General features: G+C 37.1%; 1 protein-coding gene across 1 annotated transcript in view; it reads left to right on the forward strand.

Annotated features, from left to right (window-relative positions):
- DYNC2H1 (dynein cytoplasmic 2 heavy chain 1) overlaps positions 1-26,414 on the forward strand; it is a 226,246-nt gene that overhangs the window by 153,106 nt on the left and 46,726 nt on the right. Inside the window, exon 83 of the mRNA XM_072398645.1 lies at positions 19,301-19,417. Coding sequence (XP_072254746.1) covers positions 19,301-19,417 — 117 coding nt within the window. The remainder of the gene's footprint in view (positions 1-19,300; positions 19,418-26,414) is intronic.

Below are 26,414 nucleotides of genomic sequence, written 5' to 3' on the forward strand. Positions count from 1 at the left end.
GGTAAAGTAAACAATGAGATTATATACTGTTGGCTGTTGGGTATTAGGGGCACAAGTAGTTTGCCATTTCTATTGAACCCATAGTATCTGCAGAATTATCAGGTTATCTCTTAAGACTCTATATCTAAAAGAATAGACAGAAAACAGAGGGGTCTTTTTGTCAAAGTATAATAAACAAAATATACTATCCATCTAGTTCGCATTGATGACCCTAGAATCTCCACACATATGTTGGTTTGGTCTTTGGACCACATATGGTGGATGCTAATTACTGCAGATTGGTAATACTTCAAAAGACCTGCCATTTTGAGGATGCACTGTGGACTCATATCCTTATGTTTTTCCATTTTTATTGCATTTAACCCATCACCATCAAGAAGTGACTGTTCACTTCCTACCTGACATACCCTATCTCTTGACAGGTACCACTGTATTCACTATATATATATATATATATATATATATAATAATATATATATATATATTTATATATTGAAATCCTTAAATTACCTCCAATTTTTCCAAACTTTTCTTGGAGAATGCAGTAGCATATGCAATACCTTGCAGCTTTGCTTGAGTCTAACCAACATAAAATGACATGATCCATTTCCCAATCTATACCTAATTGATCTCATCATCCCCATTATCCTTTTTGTGTTTCTACATCCAGTATCTTTTTTCTGCTTTGGTAAACTGATATCCAAGGTTTTCCACTGCCAGGAGCAGCACGGGCATTTCTTTTGTTCATACTTAACCTTCAGCGAGCTATTTGAATGTGGCTTTGTAAAAAAAAAATCATGTGCGCAGTAGAAAGATGTTGCGCTGTGACAGATAGTGTTAGTATACGGGATGAAATGATGCAGCACAGCTCTGAAAACAGCCTGCAACAAAGTGACTCATCCTCTTTCCTTTAGAAATCAGTGGAACCCTGCAGCAAATTGCAATCTAACAGACATTCATATCTCACCATGTAGATGGCAAATCCTTTCGCTTGATGTTTTAACTTGCTTCTCCATGAAAACCTCTTACAGTGCCCGAGATTGGTTAAGCCAAGATTTTGATCAGTTTTCTTAATTAATTTTGCTTCAGGAGAACTGGATTACAGTTACTACTAATCAGAGGGGAATAGAAAAAGGATCTAAATTGTGCCTTGAATCAAAAATTCATCAATAATTATTAAATGAACTGCAGGCAAATGTGGATCCTCCATTTAGTCCTCTTATTTGTGGAAGTATTACAGATTGTGTTTTTATATGTAATAATATGTTTTGTACATAAAATGTAAAATGTATGTTTTGTACATGTAAAAAATGCTATCAGGAGATTGTCAAGTCCTTGTATACACGATAAGGGGGAAGTGCATACAGCAAGCATCTCCCATTTTTTTGGCCACCTTTTGATGAAATTTTTAAAGCACAACTGGTTTGGGAATATTGAACACAGATCCTAATAGGAGTCCTAACCGTTACTCCAAACAAGCTGCTAGCAAACCTAATTGAGTTTCAGTGCTATTTAAAGCATTTTGAAAGCTTGCTAACAGTTTAAGCTAACAGTCAGCATTCCCATTAATGTCTGTGTTTAACATCACCATACTAGTACTGCAGTTTTTTCAGGCTTCAACAAAGCTTGCTAAAAGTATTTTAAATGCTTGCTAAACACATTGCTGGTATAAAAGCTTAGGCTTATGTGAACAGTAATGCTTTAAGCTTTGAGCAAATAATGCGTAAAGTACTAATGAGAAATCAAATTTTAAAAAAATCATCTCGCTTAACTGCATGTTTGAAATTCTACTGGTACACTGTCTAACAGTCTTTCTCAAACTTTTTAACATGGTGAACCCCTGAAAAAATGTTAGGGAACCCTGGGCTGTGCTTACTATTTACATCTCACAATACAATAATTTGGTGATCGAAGGGAAGAATGCCTCTTACATTGCTGGCCAGTGGGTTTAATGCCAACTTTACAGATGGCCAAAATGATGATAGATGTCCGTGGTAACTGTCCTGAGAGGCACAAATTGTTCATTGCTCAACCCTTGTTTAGAAACACTGGACTCACATATTTCTGATTTCATAAAATGTAGGTCATGGGGGGAGGGTTTGAGCACTATTCACATATCGTATTTTTGTGACGACCAAGCTGCTTCATATACAACTCCTAACTACTTGAGCAGCATTAGTGCATAAAGAAGACAGCTGGTCTACAAGTGTATAATTCAGTCAAGTCAATGCAGCCTGCTGTTGTTTAGACTGGTATACCTATCCAAGGGTGACATCCCTGCTCTAGATGTGTTAGGGACAGTGTAACCTCCCAAAAATGGAAGTTATACATGTGGACTGACACTGACAGGATCAACAGCATATGTACACCTACATTATATCTATGCTTTCAACAAGTAGTAAATAATTTTTAAAACAAGCCTTACTAATTTTTGTAGCTGTAGCTGTGGATTAATGCACCCTCAGATTTACAGCCGATGCATTGATGTCATTGTCTTAAGCAGCTCAGCTCACCCTGCTTTATTTTCTCAGGAGTGACTTTGCAGATCAACTCACCATTATTAAAAGTGAGAATTTGTTTTATAGATCACTTACTGCTTGTTAAGCAAATATTTGTAAAGCCAGTAGCCTGGCCACAATTGAACGTTAGGGTCTAGTTACACCTCAACATAGTCTTGAGTTATCTTGTATTCAGGCATGTTGTATTCGGTAGTCCATTCATTTTGCAGTCAATGGCTCACCAGCCTCACCCTCTGTGCATTCATTCTAAACATTCTGGTCCTGGTTATAGGAGAAATAAGTGACACTTTCCTCACCCTCCCACCATTCAGTAACACCTGTAACCTGGCTCAAGTGCTATAACATGGGGAAGCAAGCAGGTGCTGACTATCATAATTCATAATTTTAAATCCATCAGACCATTAATATGAAAATATTTTTTTTTTTAAAGAAATAGATTTGTAAAGTAATGATCTTCCTAATGATCCCTGACAAGGACTGTGGAGTCTCTGATTCATTGATCAGCTCATGGTTAAGTGAAGTATTACTATTGTTACTATTATCATTAGTCGCATTATTTTTGGTAATATAATGAAATGAAAAATATTTGTTAGCTTTTTCTCACTCAATATAGGTTTATTTCATTTGAATCTAAGACCAAACAATAAATGATAGTTATCAAAGTATTTGAAGCCATTAAACATAACATAACATAAGTTAAAGAAAATACACAGTTAAGGTCATACTTACCTAAAAGAGCATCTGAGAAATAAACAAATAACATTAAACAATCAGATGAGAATAGGTATTCGTGGAACGGGCTGATTGGTGGAAACAATACTAAAGGGCTCAGCAACGGTTACCTCAACGGTTACAACTTAAGACTACACTGGCGTCACACTGCGCCTCCCTAGTTTTTCCATCTCTAGTACAGTTTGTGAATTATTTATTATTATTATTATTAAACAGTATTTATATAGCGCCAACATATTACGCAGCACTGTACATTAAATAGGGGTTGCAAATGACAGACGTATACAGACAGTGATACAGGAGGAGAGGACCCTGCCCCGAAGAGCTTACAATCTAGTAGGTGGGGGAATTTACACACAACAGGATGGGAGATATGTAGTGGTGGGAGGTAGTGATGGTTTCAAAAGACAGAAGAAGATGGGTAGGCAAGTTTGAAAAAATGGGTTTTTAATGCTCTTTTAAATGAGCAGAAAGTAGGAGCAAGCCGAATGGGATGAGGAAGACCATTCCAGAGGAGTCTTGTATCCGTGCGTGTGATGAGGTTATGAGTGGGGAAGTCATTAGTAGGTCATTGGAGGAGCAAAGAGAGCGGCTGGGGGAGTATTTTTTTACCAGGTCAGAAATGTAAGTGGGACAAGAACTGTAGGGATTTGAAGGCAAAGTGCAGGAGCTTAAATTTGATTCCAAGGTGAAAAGGAAGCCAGTGTAGAGATCTGCAAAGAAATGCAGCAGAATAGGAGCACTGGGAAGGATGGATGAGTCTGTCTGCAGCATTCATATTAGATTGGAGAAGAGAGAGTCGGGTTAGTGGAATACCAGTGAGGAGGTTACAGTAGTCCAAATGAGAGATGATAAGAGCATGAACAAGGAGTTTGGTGGTCTCTGGGGACAGGTAGGGGCAGATTTTGGAGATGTTGCGTAGATCAAAGTGACAGGACCTGGAAATGTTCTGAATATGGGGGGTAAATGAGAGGACAAAGACAAAGGTGACACCAAGACAACGTGCCTGAGGGGAGGTAAGGATAACGGTGTTGTTAACAGTTAGAAATATGTCTGTGGGAGATTTGTAATGTGAGGGGGGATGATGATGAGTTCTGTTTTATCCAGGTAGAGTTTCAAAAATCGGTCAGACATCCATGATGATATGGTAAGTAGACAGGTCAAGTCAGGAGACAGGTCAGGGGTGGACAGAAAGATTTGAGTGTCATCAGCATAAAGATGGTACTGTAAGCCAAAGGAGGATATGAGACTACCGAGAGAGGAGGTGTACGGAGAAAAGAGGACCGGTCCAAGGACTTTCCCTTGGAGAACACCTACAGGCAGGAGAGTAGGAGAGGATGAATTACCATTGAAAGAAACTTGAAAGGAGCGTTGTGACAGATAGGAAGCAAACCAAGAGAGAGCAGTGTCACTGATACCAATGGAGCACATGATTTGTATTAGAAGGGGGTGATCAACAGTGTCAAAAGCAAAGGGAAGATCAAGAAGAAGGAGCAGGGAAAAGTTGCCTTGAGACTTACCTCTGATGAGGTCATTGGCCACTTTAGTAAGGGCTGTTTCAGTGGAATGGGCAGCTCGAAAACCAGACTGGAGGGGGTCAAGAAGAGAGTTGGTGCTCAGGTAATTGGTGAGTCTTTTGTAGACAAAGCGTTCAAAAAGTTTGGAGACATGGGAGAAGGGATACAGGACAGTAGTTAGAGGGTAGGGAGGGGTCCAGTGAGGGTTTCTTTAGAATAGGGAGAATTTTGGCATGTTTGAACGTGTAGGGGTATTTACCAGTAGGAAGGGAGAGGTTGAATAGTTCGGTTAGGGCAGGGGCAAGGGAGAGGTTGAATAGTTCGGTTAGGGCAGGGGCCAGGGTGGAGGAATGGGCACGGAGTAGATCAATTTAATGCAATATAAAGGTGAAAATTTTCATTCAGAGCATAAGAATTTATTGGAATATTAGTTTTGTTTTATTAAAAAAACAAAAAAAATTGCAAATAATGTCCAAATTTTTCTGTGGACCACCAGTTCAGTCCAAAGACCAATGGTTGACGACCACTGGTCTATCAGGCTATGATCTCTATATTTCAGGAGCTAGAATTTTATCAAAGAGGTAACCTATAGGAAACATATTATAAACACGGACACTGCTGATGGTAAACTGCTTCTAAACAGCTAATTCCTAATTTTATTTTGTTTTAGTATTTTATGAATACTAAAACAAATCTGTTTGGCTGAACCAAAACAGATTTGCAAAAGATAAAGGTCTGGGTTCATTGAAAATCATATACATAGTAGTTTTGGATCAAGTATTTAATCCAGACATGGCAACCTGCATTTTCAAAAGGATATGGTAAGCAATAGCAGCTGTAATGACTACTTTATTTTGTAAGCCACCTGAAAGGCCTTTCTATACACCATGGCAGGGTATTTGGGTTTGGTTTTATACCACTGGTTAGCTTTGGAAATGCAGCTCTTTTCTTATTCCAGGTATGACTGACTGAGAGTAACATTCGTTTTTGTACCAGCCATTCTGTTCTGGTCTCTAGAAGTCTCACACATAAGGTGGAATGCTGAGCATTTCCTGTAATGTCATACAGGGCTGAGTATAGATTTATTGGTCTGTGTGGTATTTATAGCAAGTCTTTGTTTTTATACAACACAATTATAGGCACAAGTTTATTTCCTTCCACTTGTGTGTATGTGTGTGTGTATATACACACACACACACACACACACACACACACACACTGTCTCTATATGCAGAAACACTTCAGTAATATGGACATTATAGAAGAAGTCATCGCATCCCTTTGTGCAGGCCTTGTTTATGTCCTACATAATAACCTAATCCTTGCCGTAATATGTAAGTATATTAGATGAGTACTATTCCATTATAATACTATTCAAGCCTTCTGTATGTAAAGGTCATTGTAACAAGTAAGTTGCTTTAAATTATGACTAAATTTGACTCCGCATCTGCCTTTTCTAACTATGGAAAGGAAATAATGACTGAACACAGGGGACATATTTGCTGATCTTGGCAATTAAGATATGATAGAATAATGTGTGCACCCAAACATATGAGCTTTCAGCACTATGCGGGTGACAAGAGATTTTAAAATGTCTGCACCTTGGCCTGGACAGTTACTGCAAGTGATTGTGTATGAGCTTGTGCTCATAAGTATATCACTTTTTAGGCCAAAACCTTAGTGATCAGAAGAGGCTCTGCTATGTTACTGTGGATGGAAAAGTGTACGATATTGAGCTGGGCAGTATTTCAGGCTCTACATACAAGCTGAGCATTAAATCCAATAGGCTTCTTAGAGAAAACTCATATAAAGGTGAATCTAATATGAAGAATACAGGAACTACAAAATGCCTACATATTGAAAACTTTTGTAGATTAGGTCAATGATTGGGATTGTCACGGGGGCTGTGTTGCAGATTTAAGTGGTGGGACAGGAGAAAAAAGGTAAAATATTTGTATTGGAGGAAGCCTTCTACACAGCACGAAGAAAGATATTTCTTTTTGGCTGATTGCCATTGATAGGTCAACTAAGAAATTTAGCCTCTAATAGAATTAAATGGCCACTGCCCGCCTGGCATTTAATTACATGTTAATGTTTCACCCGACAACATTGAGCCCACTATAGCAAATAAAACTGTATTCCTTAATAAACCAGACTGTACCATATACTACACTGCATTTGGCAACATAAAATCCTCTTTATTAAAGCAGAACTAAACCTTATTATGCTTAACTGTCCCTTCTCTGTCGTCCCAGATTTTCTTCCTTATTCTTTTTATCGTGTTGTTATCATTGGCTAACACACCAGCATCTGTAGCTTAGCATTTTGGACCTGAAGTGAGCAATCAGGCAGGAAAAAATGTTTTTTTCAGAAGGGATATTGGCTGTCCCTTCCTGAAATAATGTCCTGCCTGGTTTCATATCTTGAAAAGAGAACTTTAGTTTTGCTTTAAAGTAATGACACACAACTACAGCACATATAGAACTGGTGCAGTGCGTAGTATAGAGAGAGAAGAAATAAAGCGCTGTGTCCAAGCCCTGCTACTTCTGTTCCACACCACCACCTCTGACTAAATCAAGCCAGTAAAGACTAAAGTAAGGGTCCCTAACTATATAAATAAAGGTAATCATCTGATAAAAAATCATTATTTTTATGTGACATTTATTAGTGTTTAAACCTTTATAGAGACTCCTGCTAAATAGTGATGACTGCCTGGCATGCACTGTCATAGGTAGGTTTTCTAGGGGAATTTTTCATCTACCAGCATTTTTAGTAAATCCAGGACCCATCCTGCAAGACAGATATATGCAGTCCATGTACTTACTATACATTGATATGAAACAGAATGAAAGCTCCAAATATTATAGTTGATCTTTAAGAGCAAATCCTGATTGCTTTCATTGTACAGGTAGGTGGCACTAGAGCACCTGTTGAGATTTCCATTACTTTACAAAATCATTAAAACTGTAGTAGGATTACACTAAATCAGTTGAGTTGATCAAACTTTAACAATTCTTTATTAAAAATCTAGTATTTGTTGTAAAAAAAATGAGCAGAGAGGGGAATTGTTCCATGACATTTAAACATTAATTTATGGAGAAAGAAGTATTCTGAATGTATGGTAAAGCATGTTGTTTTTTTAAGGGACAGCTACCAGCCATTTCTGACTTCACACAAAGCATAGTATAGTTATAGATGTAACAATTAGATGATATTTCAAAATATTCTCTAGGGCTGTCACATTGTGAAACTACATAATGTACAGATAGCTGAATAGATAATGCTTTCATTATTGTTTATAGTTTAATATGTTTTAGGTTTGTAATATAGATTGCTATGAGCCTGTATTGATTTTGCAATAAGATGATTAGGACCTGTTAGCTTGTGTGTTATCAGATATTAAACCTTCAAATTGCAAACAGGTAGGTCCTTTACATTTGAAGGGACAGGCAATGGGACTGATTTAATAAAGCTCTCCAAGGCTGGAAAGGATACACTTTCATCAGTGAAGCTGGGTGATCCTGCAAACCTGGAATGGATTTCTTCAAAGTCATTTCTGCTATTTGCTAACAAATGTTTTCAATCCTGGACCAGATTCATTCCAGGTTTGCTGGTTCACCTAGGTTCACTGATGAAAGTGTACTCTCCAACCTTGAAGAGCTTTAATAAATCAGACCCAATGTCTCTACTACAAGAAAATAAACTTACCTGTGTGATCACAATTTTTAATTTCACTCCTATCACAGACAGTGTCATCTTCACCCAGTCATCTTCCAGGCTTGAGATGTTCAGCTATCTTTATTGGCCAGGCCAGATTGACACAAATCCAGAGCATGCTCGTGGATGTTTTTTCCCGTCAGCCAGCCATGCCAGAATCATGCACTACATAACACAGCATGTGTTTGAAAATTGGCGATCAGACAGCTGTTTATTGCAGAAAGAGACAGGTGATGTTCTGCAATAACTATAATTACCTTCCTGATCACTGACCTGCTCTGGTTTCACTTAGCTGTGCATTCACAGTGCAGTCCCATGTGGGTACTATGACTGGAAGAACTTGTTGAAGATTATGTCATCCCAGCCAATCAAGATGGCTGAAGATAGAAATGTGGAAAAAAAGAAGGAAGAAAACCGGGACAGGTGAGTATTGACTAGGTTTTTTTCTACTGTACTTTTACGTGCAGTTATCTAACTGAACTACACAGTATCCACATTAAACTGATCTTTACCCCACACCATCTATTGATACATCTATTTGTGCCTACACCAACTTAACACTGTAAATTAAGTAATTCTAAATATAGTAAATAATATTATCATAAAAACATCACAAGCTCAATTTATGGATTATTTTGTTGGAAAAGCTAAGGAGCATTTTCTCAGGTATTATGCTCCACATTATGTAAAGAAATAAGGCCTTCAATAGCTTCCCCTACATTAACTAGAATCACTGATACCTACTATGTATGACAGCTGGACATCCAGGAAGATCTAATGAGAGTTCACGTTATCCAGAAAATGATTTACACTTTGGTGGATTTGTTTTATTATCTTATTCTAAGTGCAGCATAATTGCTAATAACTGTTAGATACAAGACCATCTCCTACCATAACTACTTTACCCCTTTACAAGCTCTGCTTGTACCTATAATATTTGTTCCTATAGGGATTTATTTAAATACCAGACTTTCTTCTCATTGTCAGTGGCCTAATACACAACAATGGTGTGTGAAGGACAAAAGCACACTTTATTGTGTGGTATAATTGAAGTTACTGGTTTGCCTTGTTCAACTATAGCAGGCAAACTCAATTTCACTTAATGAAAATTGTCTAAAATGTAATAGTCTTAATATTTAAGTATCAAAGATCTTGAACCTAATAAGAAACAATAAAGTAATGAGAAAATTAAACTAATTTAGAACAGTGAAACTAGTGTGTTATTAGTGTAAACACATATTAGGATATAATAGTTCTGAACTCATTGCTGAAAACAAAAATATGGGAGAAGTAATTTAAACGGCAGTAAACATCAGCTTCTTCCTGCGCAGAGAATTATATGGTGTGAGCTGACAAAATCACAATCTGGGAACAATAAATGGGCACCCTAGGGTTCAAAAGGGGTTGTGACATGATGATTACATAGTTCTAAAGTGAATTTCTAAAAGAATAAGTGTCAGCAAGAAGTGAATAGGGAGCCACAGCAATCAGGCCTTTACAGACTCTCCAAGTCCCCATGCCTAAAAAAAAATATTTAAATCAATGAAAATAGCAGAGAATTACTGAATCCTTCAATAAAATCTACTGCCTTACTGTAGTCTTTTGCTTCTCTTTGGCTGAGCCCAGTGTAATAGGTCTGATTTTTTAAAACAAATGTATGATAACGTACACAACTTATCAAATCTCAGTACTTTGGCTGGCATGTTGCTGTCATGGGCCTGATTTATTAAAGCTCTCCAAGGCTGGAGAGGATAACACTTTCATTAGTGAAGCTGGGTGATCCAACAAACCTGGACTGGATTTCTTAAGTCATTTGCTAGCAAATGTTTTCAATCCTGGACCAGATCCATTCCAGGTTTGCTGGATCATAATGCTTCACTGATTAAAGTGTATCCTCTCCAGCCTTGGAGAGCTTTAATAAATCAGGCCCATGACAGCAACATGCCAGCCAAAGTACTGAGATTTGATAAGTTGTGTACGTTATCATACAACAGGCACAAATGAGTGAAACGTAATTATGTCAAAAATGTGTTTTTTGGGGGGAACCAACACAGTATATATGCAACTGTGCACATTAAAAAGGGAGAGAGAGAGAAAGGGAGAGATTGACCGACCCATAAAGAAATTTTGCATTAGGCCTAATTGACAGGGTAATGTCATTTTTTTTTTATTTATGTTTTTTAAAGTTTAGTTCTGTTTTAGTAGGGAACCCAGTGAGAAAACTTACAAGCTAGCAAACTAGTAGCGGCAATGCCTATAGTTGTGCCCTGCAAAATATTTTTCCTCACTTAGTGCAAGCAGGTACAGCCTACATGTTAGCGGTGCTTCTGTCTGCACATTTACCTAATAAAATGATCTGTTTAAAGTAGCTGAATACCCCTAATAAATGACAATGGACCTTATTTTTTTAAAGCTCTCCAGGGCTGCAGAGGATACTTTCATCAGCAAATGAAGCAAATGTTTTCAATCATGGAAAAAGATTCATTTCAGATTTGCTGGAATGCGTTTATCTGGAGCTAGTCCTATTTTTTTTTAAGAGAACATAGAACAAAGAACTTTATCTATTATTTCATCCTTTTATAACATCTCAGTGCTGCTAGTCTGCAGCAGCCACTTTTCGTTTGCATACATGCTCTCCAGTGATGTATTCATGGCATTTGTTAGGCTTAAATTCTTAATAATGAGAACAGTGCATTCTGTTTTTGGGTATTAAAAGGGCTACATAGATTCTTCATTGGTGGCCCTATGTACCAGGGTGACATCACACTGGTAGATAGAGCTGTGCATTGGCACAGTGTAACAGGATTTATAAGCAATTGCATTAAACTATTGCAGGGTTTTAATCAAAGCTGCACATTTTTTTTTAAATATTTCAAATGTTCTGTACTAATATGTTAAAGCTTTTATGATAATATTGTAATTGAGTTTAATATACTTCAAATTACAATTCTGTTTTATGGTTCTAACAATCTTTTTTAAACCATGGGCACCTACTTCTACTGCATTTTGGATAAAGGAGTCTCACTAAACTTTGCATACTTTCTTTTAAAAAAAAAAAAAAAACATTTGCAGCTAATGATCTACTCTACATAGAGTAATACGATGCACAGTTGGGTGGAATTAAAGATGTCAGCTTCAAACTAAATTGTAGAGTCCTACAAACATATCATCATCATCTGCTTGGTGTTAGCTAACACAGCACTTAGTTTAATTAAAAATATGAATGCTGCTAATGTTTTATGGATAAGGGTTGCCCTCCAGCATGATGTGCTTGGCATTGTCATCCACCAGAGTAATGACAGCTGTTGTCATGGTGGTAAGTTAATACCAAAACACCTGTCAGCATGATAAATCGCATAGACAGCAGATCAACAGCACTCAGGCAATCAGCTAGAGTGATTTGAAAATTATAGTAACTTTCTTGTTTTACAATTTCGGTAGAAACGTGTCAGGGCTGCTAACTACCAACAAGAATCATTTATCAAGTTATCCATTCCTTTTACTGATACTCAAAGACAGACACAGGGATACTGTGTATGTTGGTGGTCGTGCCAAAATGAAGTAATAGGCTTTTTATTAAAATACTGTAAAGTACAATATTTTTATGTTTTCCCTAAACAAACAAAACAAAGCTATAGCTTCATTGTCTTTATCTGATCAAATAAAAAAAATTGCTGCATGCCAGTTTAAAGTTTATATCTGTGGTTACAGACCAGTGAATCCTGATTCACATTTGCCTATTTGCACCTAATGCACCTAATGCAACCTTTTGCACAGATTATGCTCAATAAATTACATTCATATTCTGGCTAAACCATAAAATGTATTTTAAAACAAGACTTTTTTTACCTTGGCATCCATATGCATTGTGGATACATTTATCTTCAAGATTCCCAACATAGGAAGTGAAATCACAACTATTTTATGAAGAGTGGCTTCTTGACAGCCTTCTAATTCATTCAGTTAGTGTAATTTAGGCTATTGTACTGCATAGTTTGTTCTATTACACAATAGGTGTACTAATAGGTGTACTAAACAGAGTGTTTAGTGCAGCGTTTCTCAACCAGGTTTCTACAGAAATTACTAGGGGTTTCCTGAGCAATGAGCAGTTTGTGCTTCTTAGGTCAGTTTAGGTGACACCAATTTTGCTATCTGTAAGGATGACATTTTTTCCACTGGCCAGCAATGTAAGATTCATTCCCCTGACCACCACACTAATGTACTTTAAGCTGTGGATATATGATTTATAACAGGGTTCCCTAAGTAATTTCAAGGGGTTCCCCTGTGCTAAAATTGTTGAGAAACACTGATTTAGTGAAGAGTGAAGTTGTCCTTTTGTGAAGTGCATATTTCATGGAATGCATTGAAATCTGCTACTAGCAAAGTTCTAGAGGGATGTAAATCTGTAAATGTCTTACAATGGCTATGCAAAGTGATTAGACTTACAGGATATTGTTTCTCACTTGTAAGAGAAAAGTGAAAGAATACAAAGTAGATGGTAGATTTTCACATACTTATAGATTTTCACATAAACTCGCCCTCTCTCTTTGTAAGTTTGTCCATGAAATATTGCAGGGTATTGTCAACTGAGGTGGTTTGCAGTATACTAGTAGCAAATATGCTCTGCAGTATTTGACACCCTCAACGAATTTGTATCCACCCATTAAGTCTGAGATGATAGTCCTATGACAGTCTTTCCAACCTTTTATCCATGACAGAACCCTCAAAACAAATTTCAGGTCATATAGAAAGCCCTGACAATTAGAACAATATCCAGCTCAATGTACATTGGTGTTGTGGTAAGTGGGGAAACATGTCTTTAACCATATAAATACCATTTTTTAGGATTCTCAAAAAAAAATTTTTGTGTTGAATTTTTATTCTGTCGTGTAAAATAGGTCTAGGATGGTTCCTTTTTAATAATGTAATGGACACACAAGAACCCCAATATGTATTCAATGAAAGAAGTTGTATATGGTCCCCTTTGTTTACAGGAAGTGAACACAGACTGGGTTGAATATTATTATATAAATCTGGTCACAACATTTATGGCAGTGTTTCTTGACATTTTTAACATTGGGGAAGTCTTGACAGAATTTTCAGGTCTTCAGGAAACTCTGGTTATCCACAGCTCACAGTACAGTAGTATGTAAGAATGTCACCTTTACAGATATACAAAAAGATAATTGGTGTTGCTGGTAACTGACCTGAGAGTCACAGCATGCTCATTGCTCAAGGAACTCCTGGGGACGTCTGGAGGATCCCTGGTTGAGAAACGCTGTCCTATACCCTATAGCAGCAGTCGCCAACCGGTGGTTCATGAGAAAATTTTGGTGGTCCACACAAACAATTTGGACATTATTTGCATTTTTTAATTGCAAATAATGTTTATAAATAAATTGCATTTATTTGAGTTTTATTATTATTATTCTAATAAATTCTCATATTCTGAATGTCAATTTTCACCTTTTTATTGAACTAAATTCAAGAACTGTACTTGAGATGGAAAAACAAGGGAGGTGCAGTCAGTGTAGTCTTAAGTTGTGGCAATCGCTGAGCTGTACGTGTCAGTATTGTTTCCACCATTACGACAGTCACCCAGCTCCATGAATACCGATTCTTATCTCATTGTTTTATTTTATTTGTGTATTTCTCAGATGCTCTTTTTGGCAATTATGACCTTAATTGTGTATTTTCTTTACCTGGTATATTTAATGGAATCAAGTTATTTGACTTTGAGATTAGATTTGCATTTCTTTAGTAATACCAAAGATAATACAACTAATGATAATAGTAACAATAGTAATACTTCACTTAACTGTGAGCTGATCAATGATTTAGAGCCTTCACAGTCCTTGTCAGGCACTATTAGGAAGATCATCATTTTACAAATGTATTTATCTTTTTTTAAAAAAATCATATTAATGGTTTTAAATTAAAATTTTTGAATTTAGTGCTCCGTGAGGTCCGAAAGGTTAGTGACCGCTGTCCTAAAGTATGGGAAGCTGAGCGGAGTCTGGTTCATATCTGTTTATCAGTTACCTGAGATATAAGAATATCAGTCACTGTCTTCCAGCCAAAATAGAAGAAAACAAGGAGTAGCCCAAATTTCATGAAAAGACACTTAAACTGTGCTTTAGCATTATCTTTCAAAATTTTAAACACCCGTCATTTCCTCAGATCTAGCCGGAAGGAAGAAATGCCCCCCACCATCCCTTCTTCAGTACAGAAGTCAGGGGTAAACCAGGTATATTACATAACACACACGTTTGTTTACTTTTTAAAGTAAATGAACATTATTATTAAACAGTATTTATATATTTCCAAAATATTATGCAGCGCTGTACATTACATAGAGGTTGCAAATGACAGGTATAAACAGTGACACAGGAGGAGAGGACCCTGCCCAGAAGAACCTTCCAAAGGTAACATAAAGAAAATCTGTCTGATACAAGGTCCACATTACCTGTTACTATTTTGCCTATTTTGCAAAAGCTTTTAATATATCCTATACCTGCATGCATGGCTCGCATGTGCCGTGTGCCCTGTAATACCTACATAGCCCTGAAGGCTGCATTGTAATGCCATCAGTGCGGTCATACAGCTGAACCTTGATTCTGGCAAAGATTAAAGTGACTAAGCTCTGTGCATTGAAAGGACACATTTTGCCCACATACATGTTCAGACTGTTTATTATTCAGCTGGTGTCATACTCTTTAATCGCGGCATTTAGAGGCTGGAATTCCGGCAGTCCAATGCTCTCTACGTGCAATCCAATCCATTCAGCCTCTGCACGACAAGGACGGGTCAACCATTCATTCTGTCATCAACATTTTTTAACCCATTGCTAATTGCACTGTTGTTGTGCTATGAAAAATAGTACGTATCGTTTTGTTATTAAAGCTGGGAAGTAATTTCATGGTTGACTGGAAAAAGGCACATGAATAGCGAGAAGCCCCAGAATCTTCACTTGGGCAAGCACTTAATTAGAACCATCTGTCAACTGACAGGCGCTGATGTGATTTCTCTTACTATATTATGCTTTGTATATACACATCATAAGGGTATTTGTTTTTCTGCGCTTCTATCATGTTTAAAAACATAGCTGTACTGACACAGTTCTCAAACGTGAAGAAAAATTAACATTTTCCAGTTATTGTGTATGTATAATTATAGATATACATTTATTTTAAAACTGACTAAAATGTGATCATGAAACAGAAATGCTCCTTGCTTGATTAAATAGTAGTTCTTGCTGACATTGTTGTGAAATATGAAAGGTGCATAATAAAAAAAAAAATCCAAAACCATTCCTGCTTGACTCCTGCATCTAAACTCTATAGATCTGCAAATCTGTAATGTTGAAAAGCAAGCACATGTATTATATGTCTCTGACTGCACTTTAATGCATACAGCAGGACTGTAATGAACTGCTATTTGGGCAGGCACTGCATTGCAGACAGAAAACACAGCAGATATGAGGGGAGAGCTTTTTTCCCCACACCAAAAATCTTTAAACTGATGAGACCTTACACAAGAATATGTGCTTGATTATCATTTTTTTAGGTTTTATATAATCCATTGGAGCCACATTTAGCAGGAGTTTTACTTATGCTTCTTGAAAAGGACATGGTAATTCAAATTACATTGCGTTCTTTTTTTATTGCTGACACTCCTGGATGATTTTCTTTGTCAAAGACCAGTTAGGCCCAATATGCAAGGCTTTGCCCAAAACTCAAGAATATTCACTCATATGCCAAAGAAGAGTTAACAACACTCCCCTTTACAACATTGCTTTAGTTCATTAGGATTTGTTGGCAAATGTGGCCATTTCAACACCTTGAATATTTTCTTATTTAGCCATTCTGTTGTAGATTAGCTGTTGTGCTTGTGATCATTGGTTTGCTGCATAACCCAATGTTAGCCAAGCTGTTGCAGAGATGGCCTCTCGTGGTTGACTTAACAACCGCAAGGTTCCCAGGTCACATGGCTGCATAACAAGTCCAGATCATCAAGCCTTCACCACTATGCTTAACAGTTGGTATGAGGTGTTTGTTCTGATATGCTGTGTTTGGTTTCCACCAAACATGGCGCCGTGAATTATGGCTGAACATCTCCACTTATCTTGTGTTTTGTTCAGTTGCAACTTTGCAAACCTTTTTTTAAGAAAGAAGAAGAGCTTCTCCCCTTGCAACTCTTCCAAACAAACCATAATTGTACTGTCATGAACTCTATCATTTAACACGCTAACTGAGGCCTGTAGAGTCTGACATGTTGCGTTTGGGTTTCTTGCCATTTCTCTGAGTATTGCACCGTGGTGTAAATTTGCTGGGACATCCACTCCTGGGAAGATTGTCAGTCAGACTGTCTTGAATGTTTTCCACTTGGGAATAATATTTCCCACTGTAGAGTGATGGACTTGAAATTGTTTGGAAAAAGCCTTTTAACCTTATAAGATTGATGGGCAGCAGTAGTTTCTTCTCCAAGATTGTTGCTGAATATTATTATTATTAATAAACAGGATTTATATAGCGCCAACATATTACGCAGCCCAGTACAATAAATAGGGGTTGCAAATGACAGACGAATACAGATAGTGACACAGGAGGAGAGGACCCTGCCCCGAAAAGCTTACAATCTAGTAGGTGGGGGAAGTAACACACAATAGGAGGGGAGATATGTAGTGGTGGGAAGTAGTGACAGTTTCAAAAGACAGAAGATGATGGGTAGGCAAATTTGAAAAAATAGGTTTTGAGTAGAAAGTAGGAGCAAGCCAAATAGAACAAGGAAGACCATTTCGGAGAGTTGGGGCAGCTCTAGAAAAGTCTTGGAGCCATGCGTGTGACGAGGTTATGGCCTGATTTATTAAATTTCTCCAAGGCTGGAGAGAATACCTTTCATCAGTGAAGCTGGGTGATGCAGAAAACTTGGAATGGACTGGTCAAAAATTGAAAACATTTGCTAACAAATATCTAATGACTTTTAGAAAATCCATTCGAATTTTTCTGTATCACCCAGCTTCACTGATGAAAGTGTATTCTCTCCAGCCTTGGAGAGCTTTAATAAATCAGGGCCTATGAGTGAATGTAAGTGGGACAAGAACTGTGAAAGGATTTGAAGGCAAAGCACAGAAGCTTGAATTTGATTCTAAGGTGAAATGGAAGCCAATGAAGAGAAATACAAAGAGATGCAGCAGAAGAGGAGCGGTGGGAAGGATGGATGATTTTTAAAAGATTGTGGAGGAGAGAGTCGGGTTAGTGGAAAACCAGAGAGGAGGATGTTACAGTAGTCCAGACAAGACAAAAGAGCATGTACAAAGAGTTTGGTGGTCCCAGGGGACAGGTAGGGACGGATTTTGGAGATGTTGCGTAGATGAAAGTGACAGGACCTGGAAATGTTCTGAATATGGGGGGTAAATGAGAGGGCCGAGTCAAAGGTGACACCAAGACAACGTGCCTGAGGGGAGGGCCGAATAACAGTGTTGTTAACAGTTAGAAATATGTCAGGGGGGATTTGGAACATGAGTGGGGAAGATGAAGTTAGGTTTTATCCAGGTTGAATTTTAGAAAACTGTCAGACATCCATGATGATATGGCCGACGGGCAGCATGGGACCTTTTCCTGGACTGAGGGAGACAGGTCAGGGGTGGACAGATAGATTTGAGTGCTGATGTCTTTCTTCCCTGACATTTTGTTAACACACATTCTAATGCTACATACAAGAAACTATCCACACCTTTCCTTTCAATTGGGAAGTATGCACCAATATCACTGGTAAAACTAGTATTAGTGAAAGTATAAGTACTTAATTGTTTACACAATGCTCCTGCATTTTGACTTTGTTAAATAAATGACACATTATAACATGTCAGGACTTTCACATTTTACATGACTGTAGGCTATATTTTAGGAGCATTTTAGCCTGATATTTTAGTACACAAGTGTGATACCAGATCCATCCCCAGGAGTATATATTTCACCACCAAAACTCACCAATTTCACTTGGGGATTTTTTAATTTTCTTATAAATAATGAAAACTACCGCAGCCTTGAAGGTCTGGTGGCTGGAATTTTAAGCTACATCGTGTCAGCGTGTTCCTTTTTTCTGTGATATTGCCAAGGTTTGCTTGAAAGGAAATATTATCTCATCTGTAATAGCTGCCAAACTAAAAATTCATATGGAATATGTTAATGCAGTCAAAATCTCCTAAACTCTTGTATACTAGTGTCTAGGGGACTTTGTACAGCGCTGCGTAATATAATGTCGCTATATAAATACTGTGCTGTAATATTAATAATATACTAACTTTATTCTTGCACCAGATGTAGACAATATAATAAATATGGTAAGAGTAAAAGAAGAGGGGCAACCTGTAATAACAGGAGGGAAACATTATCAGATGATGTATGATAAGATGATAATGGTAAGATTTTTAGCAATCAAGATTCTAACTAACCTGTCTGGAGGGAAATTAGTTTAGAATAAAAGGGTTGTGTTCGATTGGGAAATACACACGGAAATCTAAGTTTTACAAAACACCTAATAGTGAAATTCTTCAGTAAAGTTTTTTTTCTGGTAATGTGGAACACACTTATACACTTCCTAAACCAGGAAGTGATACAGTGATACACAGCTCTAAATTCTTAAAGATCAAAATTAATTGTAAATGTAGATATGAAAAAAATACATATATATATATAAAACTATAAATAAAAAAAATCCCACATCTGCTAATATATAGATTATTATTTTTTCTATGTAGGGCTGTTTGAACATGTATCTTACTTATTGCCATTATGTCTGTTCTGTGCCCAGGTCATTTCACAACTAAGGATCCTAAGTCGTTTGGTAACTGCAGGCTCCAAGTTTGATCGGGAATTGTGGTCTAATGAACTGTCTCCTGTCCTCAACCTGTGGAAGAAGCTCAACCAGGTACAGTTATAATAAAAATGCACAGTAATATTTTTTAAAAGTTTGTAAACTTTGTATTTTGTTCTTAAAACTTATGCATATGGGTGGAAATATGAGTATTCCACTGGCATTATGGCCAGGCTTTACTCCATTTCTGATTACGCTCCCTGATAATATCACAAAAACAACTTGAACATGATTGTTGTATGACTTTGCCATACATCATTACAAAAAATTGTAGAAAGTGGAAGTTCCAATTGGTAGGATCCTTCTGTCTGCTTGTCAGAACTTTTTTTTCGCATGCATGGCTCAGCGTAATACATGATTCTGGCATATTTGTGGGAGCCACATCATTCCCACCCAGCCAATGAAGATGGCCAAAGGTGTAATGCAATGATGTGGGATTTTGCAGCATAGGAAAGGGGGGTGCTTTGACAGGTAACAGTATTATATTTATGCTGAGCACATTTTACACATTATGGCAAAAACCTGGGTATCAGAGTTTACTTCCTCTTTAAATATTCAAAGTAGCAAAGTCCAGTCTATATCATATCCTTCTATCCATCTAGTATGTATTTGTTACATTCCTCTTTCTTTTTCTTTTTTCCTCTTTTTTTTTATTCTCTTTTCTGTGTTTTTTTTTCTTCCTTTAATATTTTGTCTTTTCTACCATGCTTGCTAAAGTTATTTTATCAGACATATTTATCTGGACATTTTCTGTAATTTGATACCACTCTGAATGTGACTACCACTAGTTATATACCACAACCAGGATAGCTGGAAACTTTCACAGACATATTCTTCTATGTATCTGCCTCTGTAATGCTTTATGATGTTGACACATGTTCTACTCCTTGATGGGATTGTATTCCTAGCCAGTTGATATGTTATCTCATTGTGTCATGGTCAGGGTGTAAATAGGATTTCAGTATAGGGTAAAATCTCATCAGGATGGACTGGGATTGTGAGATTACTTATTAAAGGGTGATGTCTGTCTGTCTATCTCATTCGAAGAGAAAATGACAATATTGAAATACTTAATATGCACAAACTATACTATTTACTTTAGCCATATCAGTACAGCATTTTTAAGCATTCCTACTTAGTAACAGAGCACACTTTTTTTCCCACTATAGTATATAGGGGATCTGTTCATCCACAGGAAAGGCGATGCAATCGTATTTAAAACATACTTTCATACAAACATTCGCAAACATAATATTAGTCAAAATAATTTATTATAACACTATTATATTATAATTTCATTTAAGCGGCTTCCCCTCTTATCTTTAAGTATGCTGTATGTTTTTGTTGTATGCATGATAATAAAATCACCCTTATAGTTTAGTCATGTACAACTTCTAAGCAAGAAGCACGGGCTGAATATGAAATGAGCAGATATAACTGATTTTATGTAAACATATATTTTAAAAACTATACATAGAACATTTTTAAAACATTCAAACCTAATGGTAAGTTCAGTTGCATGAAGTGACCACACTCAACCATGCATTTTGAAAAGGAATGAAAAAAACTTTGCCTTATTCCCTAAATGTTGATCATCCACGTAACACCATTGCTTTTTCTGATAACTGAGTTTAGTCCTGGCATTCGTTTTTTAAAGCAGGACATTTGAAAGTTCTATGAACCAATTTTCCCATGACCGCTTCATGCCTGATATGTTCTTCAGACTTATCTGCTGGTTGGGACAGTCTAGAATGCCTGCCATTCTTGTCCCTATCAAAGATGTAAAAGAAAAGTAAATACTTACCTTTTCCTACAGCCCATATTACTGAACCCCTGCAGTATTAAAAAAAAAAATCTTCTTTTAATGTCTGTTCAAAAACCGACCATTAAGTGTTGTTCTTCAGGTACCTTGGAGCACTAAATGATTCCTCCCTCCATCTTCTACATCAATTCTGTGTCCTGTAGTGGCTTAGGGGTCAGCAGGATTAGCCACTTGGCAAAAAAGCAAACTCAGCATGTCTGTAGTTTTGAGTGAACCCATATTTTATGCCAAACTTTTAGTAAAATTTATGAGACATACACAAGGTTTTTACTGTTGAAAACATCCTGTTGCCATTTCTTTCTTAGTAAAACTTTGTTACTTGATCTGATTTAATGACAACTCTTCACCACATTTCAGTACAAAGTGCAGTGTACAGAGTACTTATGTAAAGCCCGAATGTGTGTTTTTGTTATGGATAGGGTAGGTAATGGATAAAGTGGAATCATACTCATTTCTCTATCTCGCCTATACATTCTTTTTTATCTGGTCGTCTCCTGGGTTCTGGATTTTTGTCCATCTTGGGAACATAAATCTGACGTGCATACATTCTCCCCGTACCAAGACATGCCGAGAATGTTCACATTTGCTACATGAACGGCTCATTGTACATTCTAAACAAGATTTGCAAATGGGTAGGTATTGTAGAAGAATCAATTTATTTTTTTTATGTTAAAAGTTCTTGTTGTGTCTCTATGCTGTATATGTCAGGTTAGGATAGTTTATCAGCACTTTCAGCCCCAGAGACACAACAGGAAGTAAAAAGAAAATCACAACTTTCTGTTCAAGATTCTTGATTTCCAGTCATATTCTGGTCTTTTGACCCTAATGACCAGGACAAAGAGAGAGGATTCATTTCTCCAGTGGGGCACAGACAACAGTAACAGCCTGATATTGAGGGTTAGATTCACATAAACATTTTAGTTGGCTTTTGAGGATTTTTAAAATGAATGTTAATGCAATTCATGCGAGGACTATGTGACTTCTTTAATACCCTTCTCGTTACTTCACATTGCTTTGAAACCTCACAAGTCAAAGTGCTAATTGGAATAGCTCTTTGAGAAATGTTACAAATTGCTAACTAGCAATCATTTTGTGATTCACCTTTTCACTGGCGTTTGTAGCTTTTTTTTTTTTTTTTTATTGTGTGTTGTTTTTAATTATTGTCAGCTCATTGTAAACAGTGTGGTATACATCTCACATCATGACATTGACATATTAGAGACAGAACCAGGACGAAATTTTTTCCTCATCCAGCACAGATTGCATACCTTGAAAATGTCAGAAACTTTACAAAAGCAATGGCCGAGATAAAAAAGAAGAATATTCACTAATTCTCATTACTTGCATTATACATCAGTGGCGAAAACGTATCTTTCTGCACCACAGAGCGTTTCACGCCTCGTCCTCGGAATAATATTGCCAATTAAATGATACAATACTCTTTAAACCAAAGCCTGCCTTGTCTACTGCTTTTATATTGTTTCCGTTGAAGCGCTCTGAGTCCATTTATTATAATCAGTTATGCTTCAGAATAACAGAATTGAAAGTGTGTAGTGACCCGTTTATCTTCCCTGGCGTTAACTATATACCTCTGTAATTAATGTCAGAATTTCTATTAATTTAATTTGAAATAAGTGTGCATAATGTCATCGCAGAATTCTTTTAGGGGAGTTGAAATGAGGACATTGTCACATTTAGAAACATTTGAGCTCATAGTGTGAGAAAGGAAGGACTGGAAATTTTTGCCCTAGGGATACATACAAGAAACTTCCCCTTTACCAGCTATCGGTGGATATTATCAAATGTGACTGTAGCTTTATAGAGCACAGTTACTGACACACCTGTTCACATGTAAAAACGTTAAAAAAAAAGGGTCTGTAAAAGATAAATTGTATACTAAACTAAATATGATGTCTGCTATTCCCCCAAAAACAGAGTAAAAGTTCCCCTTTTAAAAATCAGGTAGGTTATCAATGTAGATGGGAATAGGCAATGTCCATTCTGTAATAATCCCTGCTTCCTGTCTGATCACTCCAGGTATCTTTCAAAAACCTGAGCTGCACCCCTTCAGCTTTGCTTACAGGTTACCCAGCAATCCTGGCTTCCTCTACACATGCCATGACTGAATGAATGTTAGCCCAGCTAATCAAAAAATCTAACATATGGGGAGGCTATTAGCTCATTTACCTTTTAATTATCAGTTCACAGTCACAGAAGTCACAGAAGAATTTTCTTTTCTCTGGAATTAGTGTGAAGTCACTCAGACACAGATCCTAAATATAGACATGACATTTTTTTTTACCCTCTCACCTCAAGAATTTGATGAATGTATGCAAATTGTGCTTGACTTGCTCGTTCCTTTACCCTATTAAAATAGGAAAGAAATAGGAATGATAATTAAAAGATTCCCATTTTCCCTTTGCTTTTATTAGAGGAAGCATGTTATATTTTCTTAGCTGTGAAACCCCCACAACCACCACCTTTGCCCCTTCTTTGATTTGAAACATCGCCTGAGCCATTTAATTTTGAATCATTATTCTTACAACCTTAGTTGTCTTTGGCCTGGTTCATTGGACCTAACTTATTAATGCTTTCCATACACTTTTATCAGTGAAGCTGGGTGATCCAAGCAAGGCTGGGATGAATCTGGTCCAGGATTGAAAACATTTGCTAACAAATAGCAAATGACGTTTAAGTAATCCATTCCAGGTTTGCTGGCTCACCCAGCTTTACTGATGAAAATATATCCTCTCCAGCCTTGGAAAGCTTTAATAAATCAGACTCATTGACTTCACTGGTATGTTTTACAAGTTGATGTATGGATCCTAAATGCCACTTGATGTGAAGTGGCATTTCTCTACCACATTTTCCTGAGAATGCAAAATGGGAAGTGGAGGCATGATGCCTGCCTTATAGTGGGGTGGATGACTTTGGGAATCATTTTAACTTCAAAAATGAATAATGCTGGGTCGGTGGGCAAGTAAATCTTCAGGGAACCTGATGTTGGTGTGTTGGTGATAGTATAAGTATCGCACCAGAGCTGTATTTTATTTTTGAAGATCCGCTCTTGTTTTTTCCTGAAACTAAGGGCCTGTGTCGTTGACAGGCATTGGGATTATGTTGATGGTATCAGGCCTTTAACCTGCATTTCACATCCTCCTGACCCTGCTTTTGTATAATTTATCAAAATCTCTCGATGTTTGTTTTCTGAAACTTCAATTGACTCTGCCCTTATGTTTTGGCAATGAAGAGAGAAGGGCATCCTTGCAATGCAATCAGGAGCGTGGCATAGGGTACGTACCATGGCACCTTCTGTAAATACAGTACAGTAAGTGGGTGTTCACATTCTAGGACAGAAGGTGTTTTTTCTAGGATTACCAGGTAAAAGAAAGAATAATAATACCGGAATGCAGCCTTTCCATCCAAGGTAGGTAAAAATGCTAAAGTTGAGTTGTACAATGTTTATTTAATTTTAATTTTTTTTTTAACTTTCGATATAATCTGTCTTCAGCTTCCAACCACAGAATACTGGAGTGTGTACATAGAGAGCTTGGCACGCCATGCTGATTCTCCTTCATGATTTACCTAAAGAGCTTGGTATGAGTGCTGATTGGCCCCTTATGGTATCCATAGAGTGCCTACCATGGCCTGGGAATCATTTTGCCCTCGAGTATCTTAAACAACTCTTAAAATACAATTTACCACAATAACTTTGTGTCTTTCTTTTTTTTAGTTGTGTGTGCAGTGTGGAACAGTGAGAAGCCCTAGTTCATGGGATTATTGTTATAGGGTGACTGTCTGTTACCCATTTTCTAATGTGAGGATACATCACCCTGTGATGTAGACTACAAGTGGCTGACACATTACCCAGACATGATTTACTGTTGTAACTATCAGATCTGAGAATACAACTTTTCTTATTTAACCTCCACATTGTAGGAGTAACCACTCCTAGTCCCCGCACTATAAGGGTCCTTTTCCTACTTACCTGTGGGTTAAGTCTAAAATATATTTTTTCCCCAAAATTTTGAAAGGTAGAAAAAAAAAAGTTATAAAAAAGTAATAAAAAAAAAAAGCACAGGTTTCCGAATTTCCCTCCTTATGACAGGAAGTAGGTAAACATTCCCGCAGGGTTAATCACAACAAAAACACGAGAATCTTCTACTTTGGTCCTGTGCTGACATTATTATTCTGCAGCACTGAACTGATTTCACAGTAGTCAGGGTCAAGAAGAACGGCTTTCATAGGTCCTCTATTCATCTGAAATTTGGAAATGCAAAGAACAGCTTTCCTGTTAAGAGCTGAAGATTAGAGGCTGTAGGATCACAAGAGAGCTTTTAAAGAGCACAGAGGCTTGCTGTCCTTAATCTATAGGATGTGAAATATACATACTGCTTTCTAAGGTATAAAAAAACATACAAAATGCTCTAAATAAATTAGGTCAGGTCTGTTTGGCTTATGACGAGCGGTATAGAAAATTATTTTTTTTTTGTGTAAGATGCATATTGTATTTGACATTTTTATTATGTTAAAAAGTGAAATTTGTAGCAAAGCATCGAGCAGAGAAGTAGCAGAATCTTAACTTGGTTCTTATTTTGGGCATTTTAACCTCTCGTTCTGTCCCAGAGCCACCTTCTCAAACTCTGATACACAGGGTGTCACAGGAACAGAATGCTCCCAAAAAAGAAACACAGGATTAAAACAGGCAAGAGGATTTAACCCATTTGTATGAGTGAAATTCTGACTATTTTTGTGTTTCCATTTTCATTATCAACCCATGTAAGTACCAAGGGGGCAGAAAGTGATAGGATGCCTCTTATTAGGGACACAAGGCCTGATTTATTAAAGCTCTCTAAGGCTGGAGAGCATACACTTTCATCAGTGAATCTGGGTGATCCAGCAAGCCTGGAATAGATGACTTCAAAGTAATTTCCTTTTTGCTAGCAAATGTTTTGAATCCCACACTTGATACATTCCAGGTTTACTGGATCACTCATCTTCACCGATGAAAGTGTATCCTCTCCAGCCTTAGAGGGCTTTAATAAATCAGACCAAAGATCATAATAATAATATTTGTATTGCAGGATAGTAGGAAGCATGAAGCCAAATTCAGTCGGTATATGGCTGCAGAGATTGCGATTTTACTTGGAAATGGGATTGAAGTACATGGATAAGGCTGTTGATGATAATTGTGGTGCTGCAGAATTTGGCTGTTTATTGGGAATCCAG

Source organism: Pyxicephalus adspersus, chromosome 1, assembly GCF_032062135.1.
Source record: "Pyxicephalus adspersus chromosome 1, UCB_Pads_2.0, whole genome shotgun sequence".
Taxonomy (NCBI): Eukaryota; Metazoa; Chordata; class Amphibia; order Anura; family Pyxicephalidae; genus Pyxicephalus; species Pyxicephalus adspersus.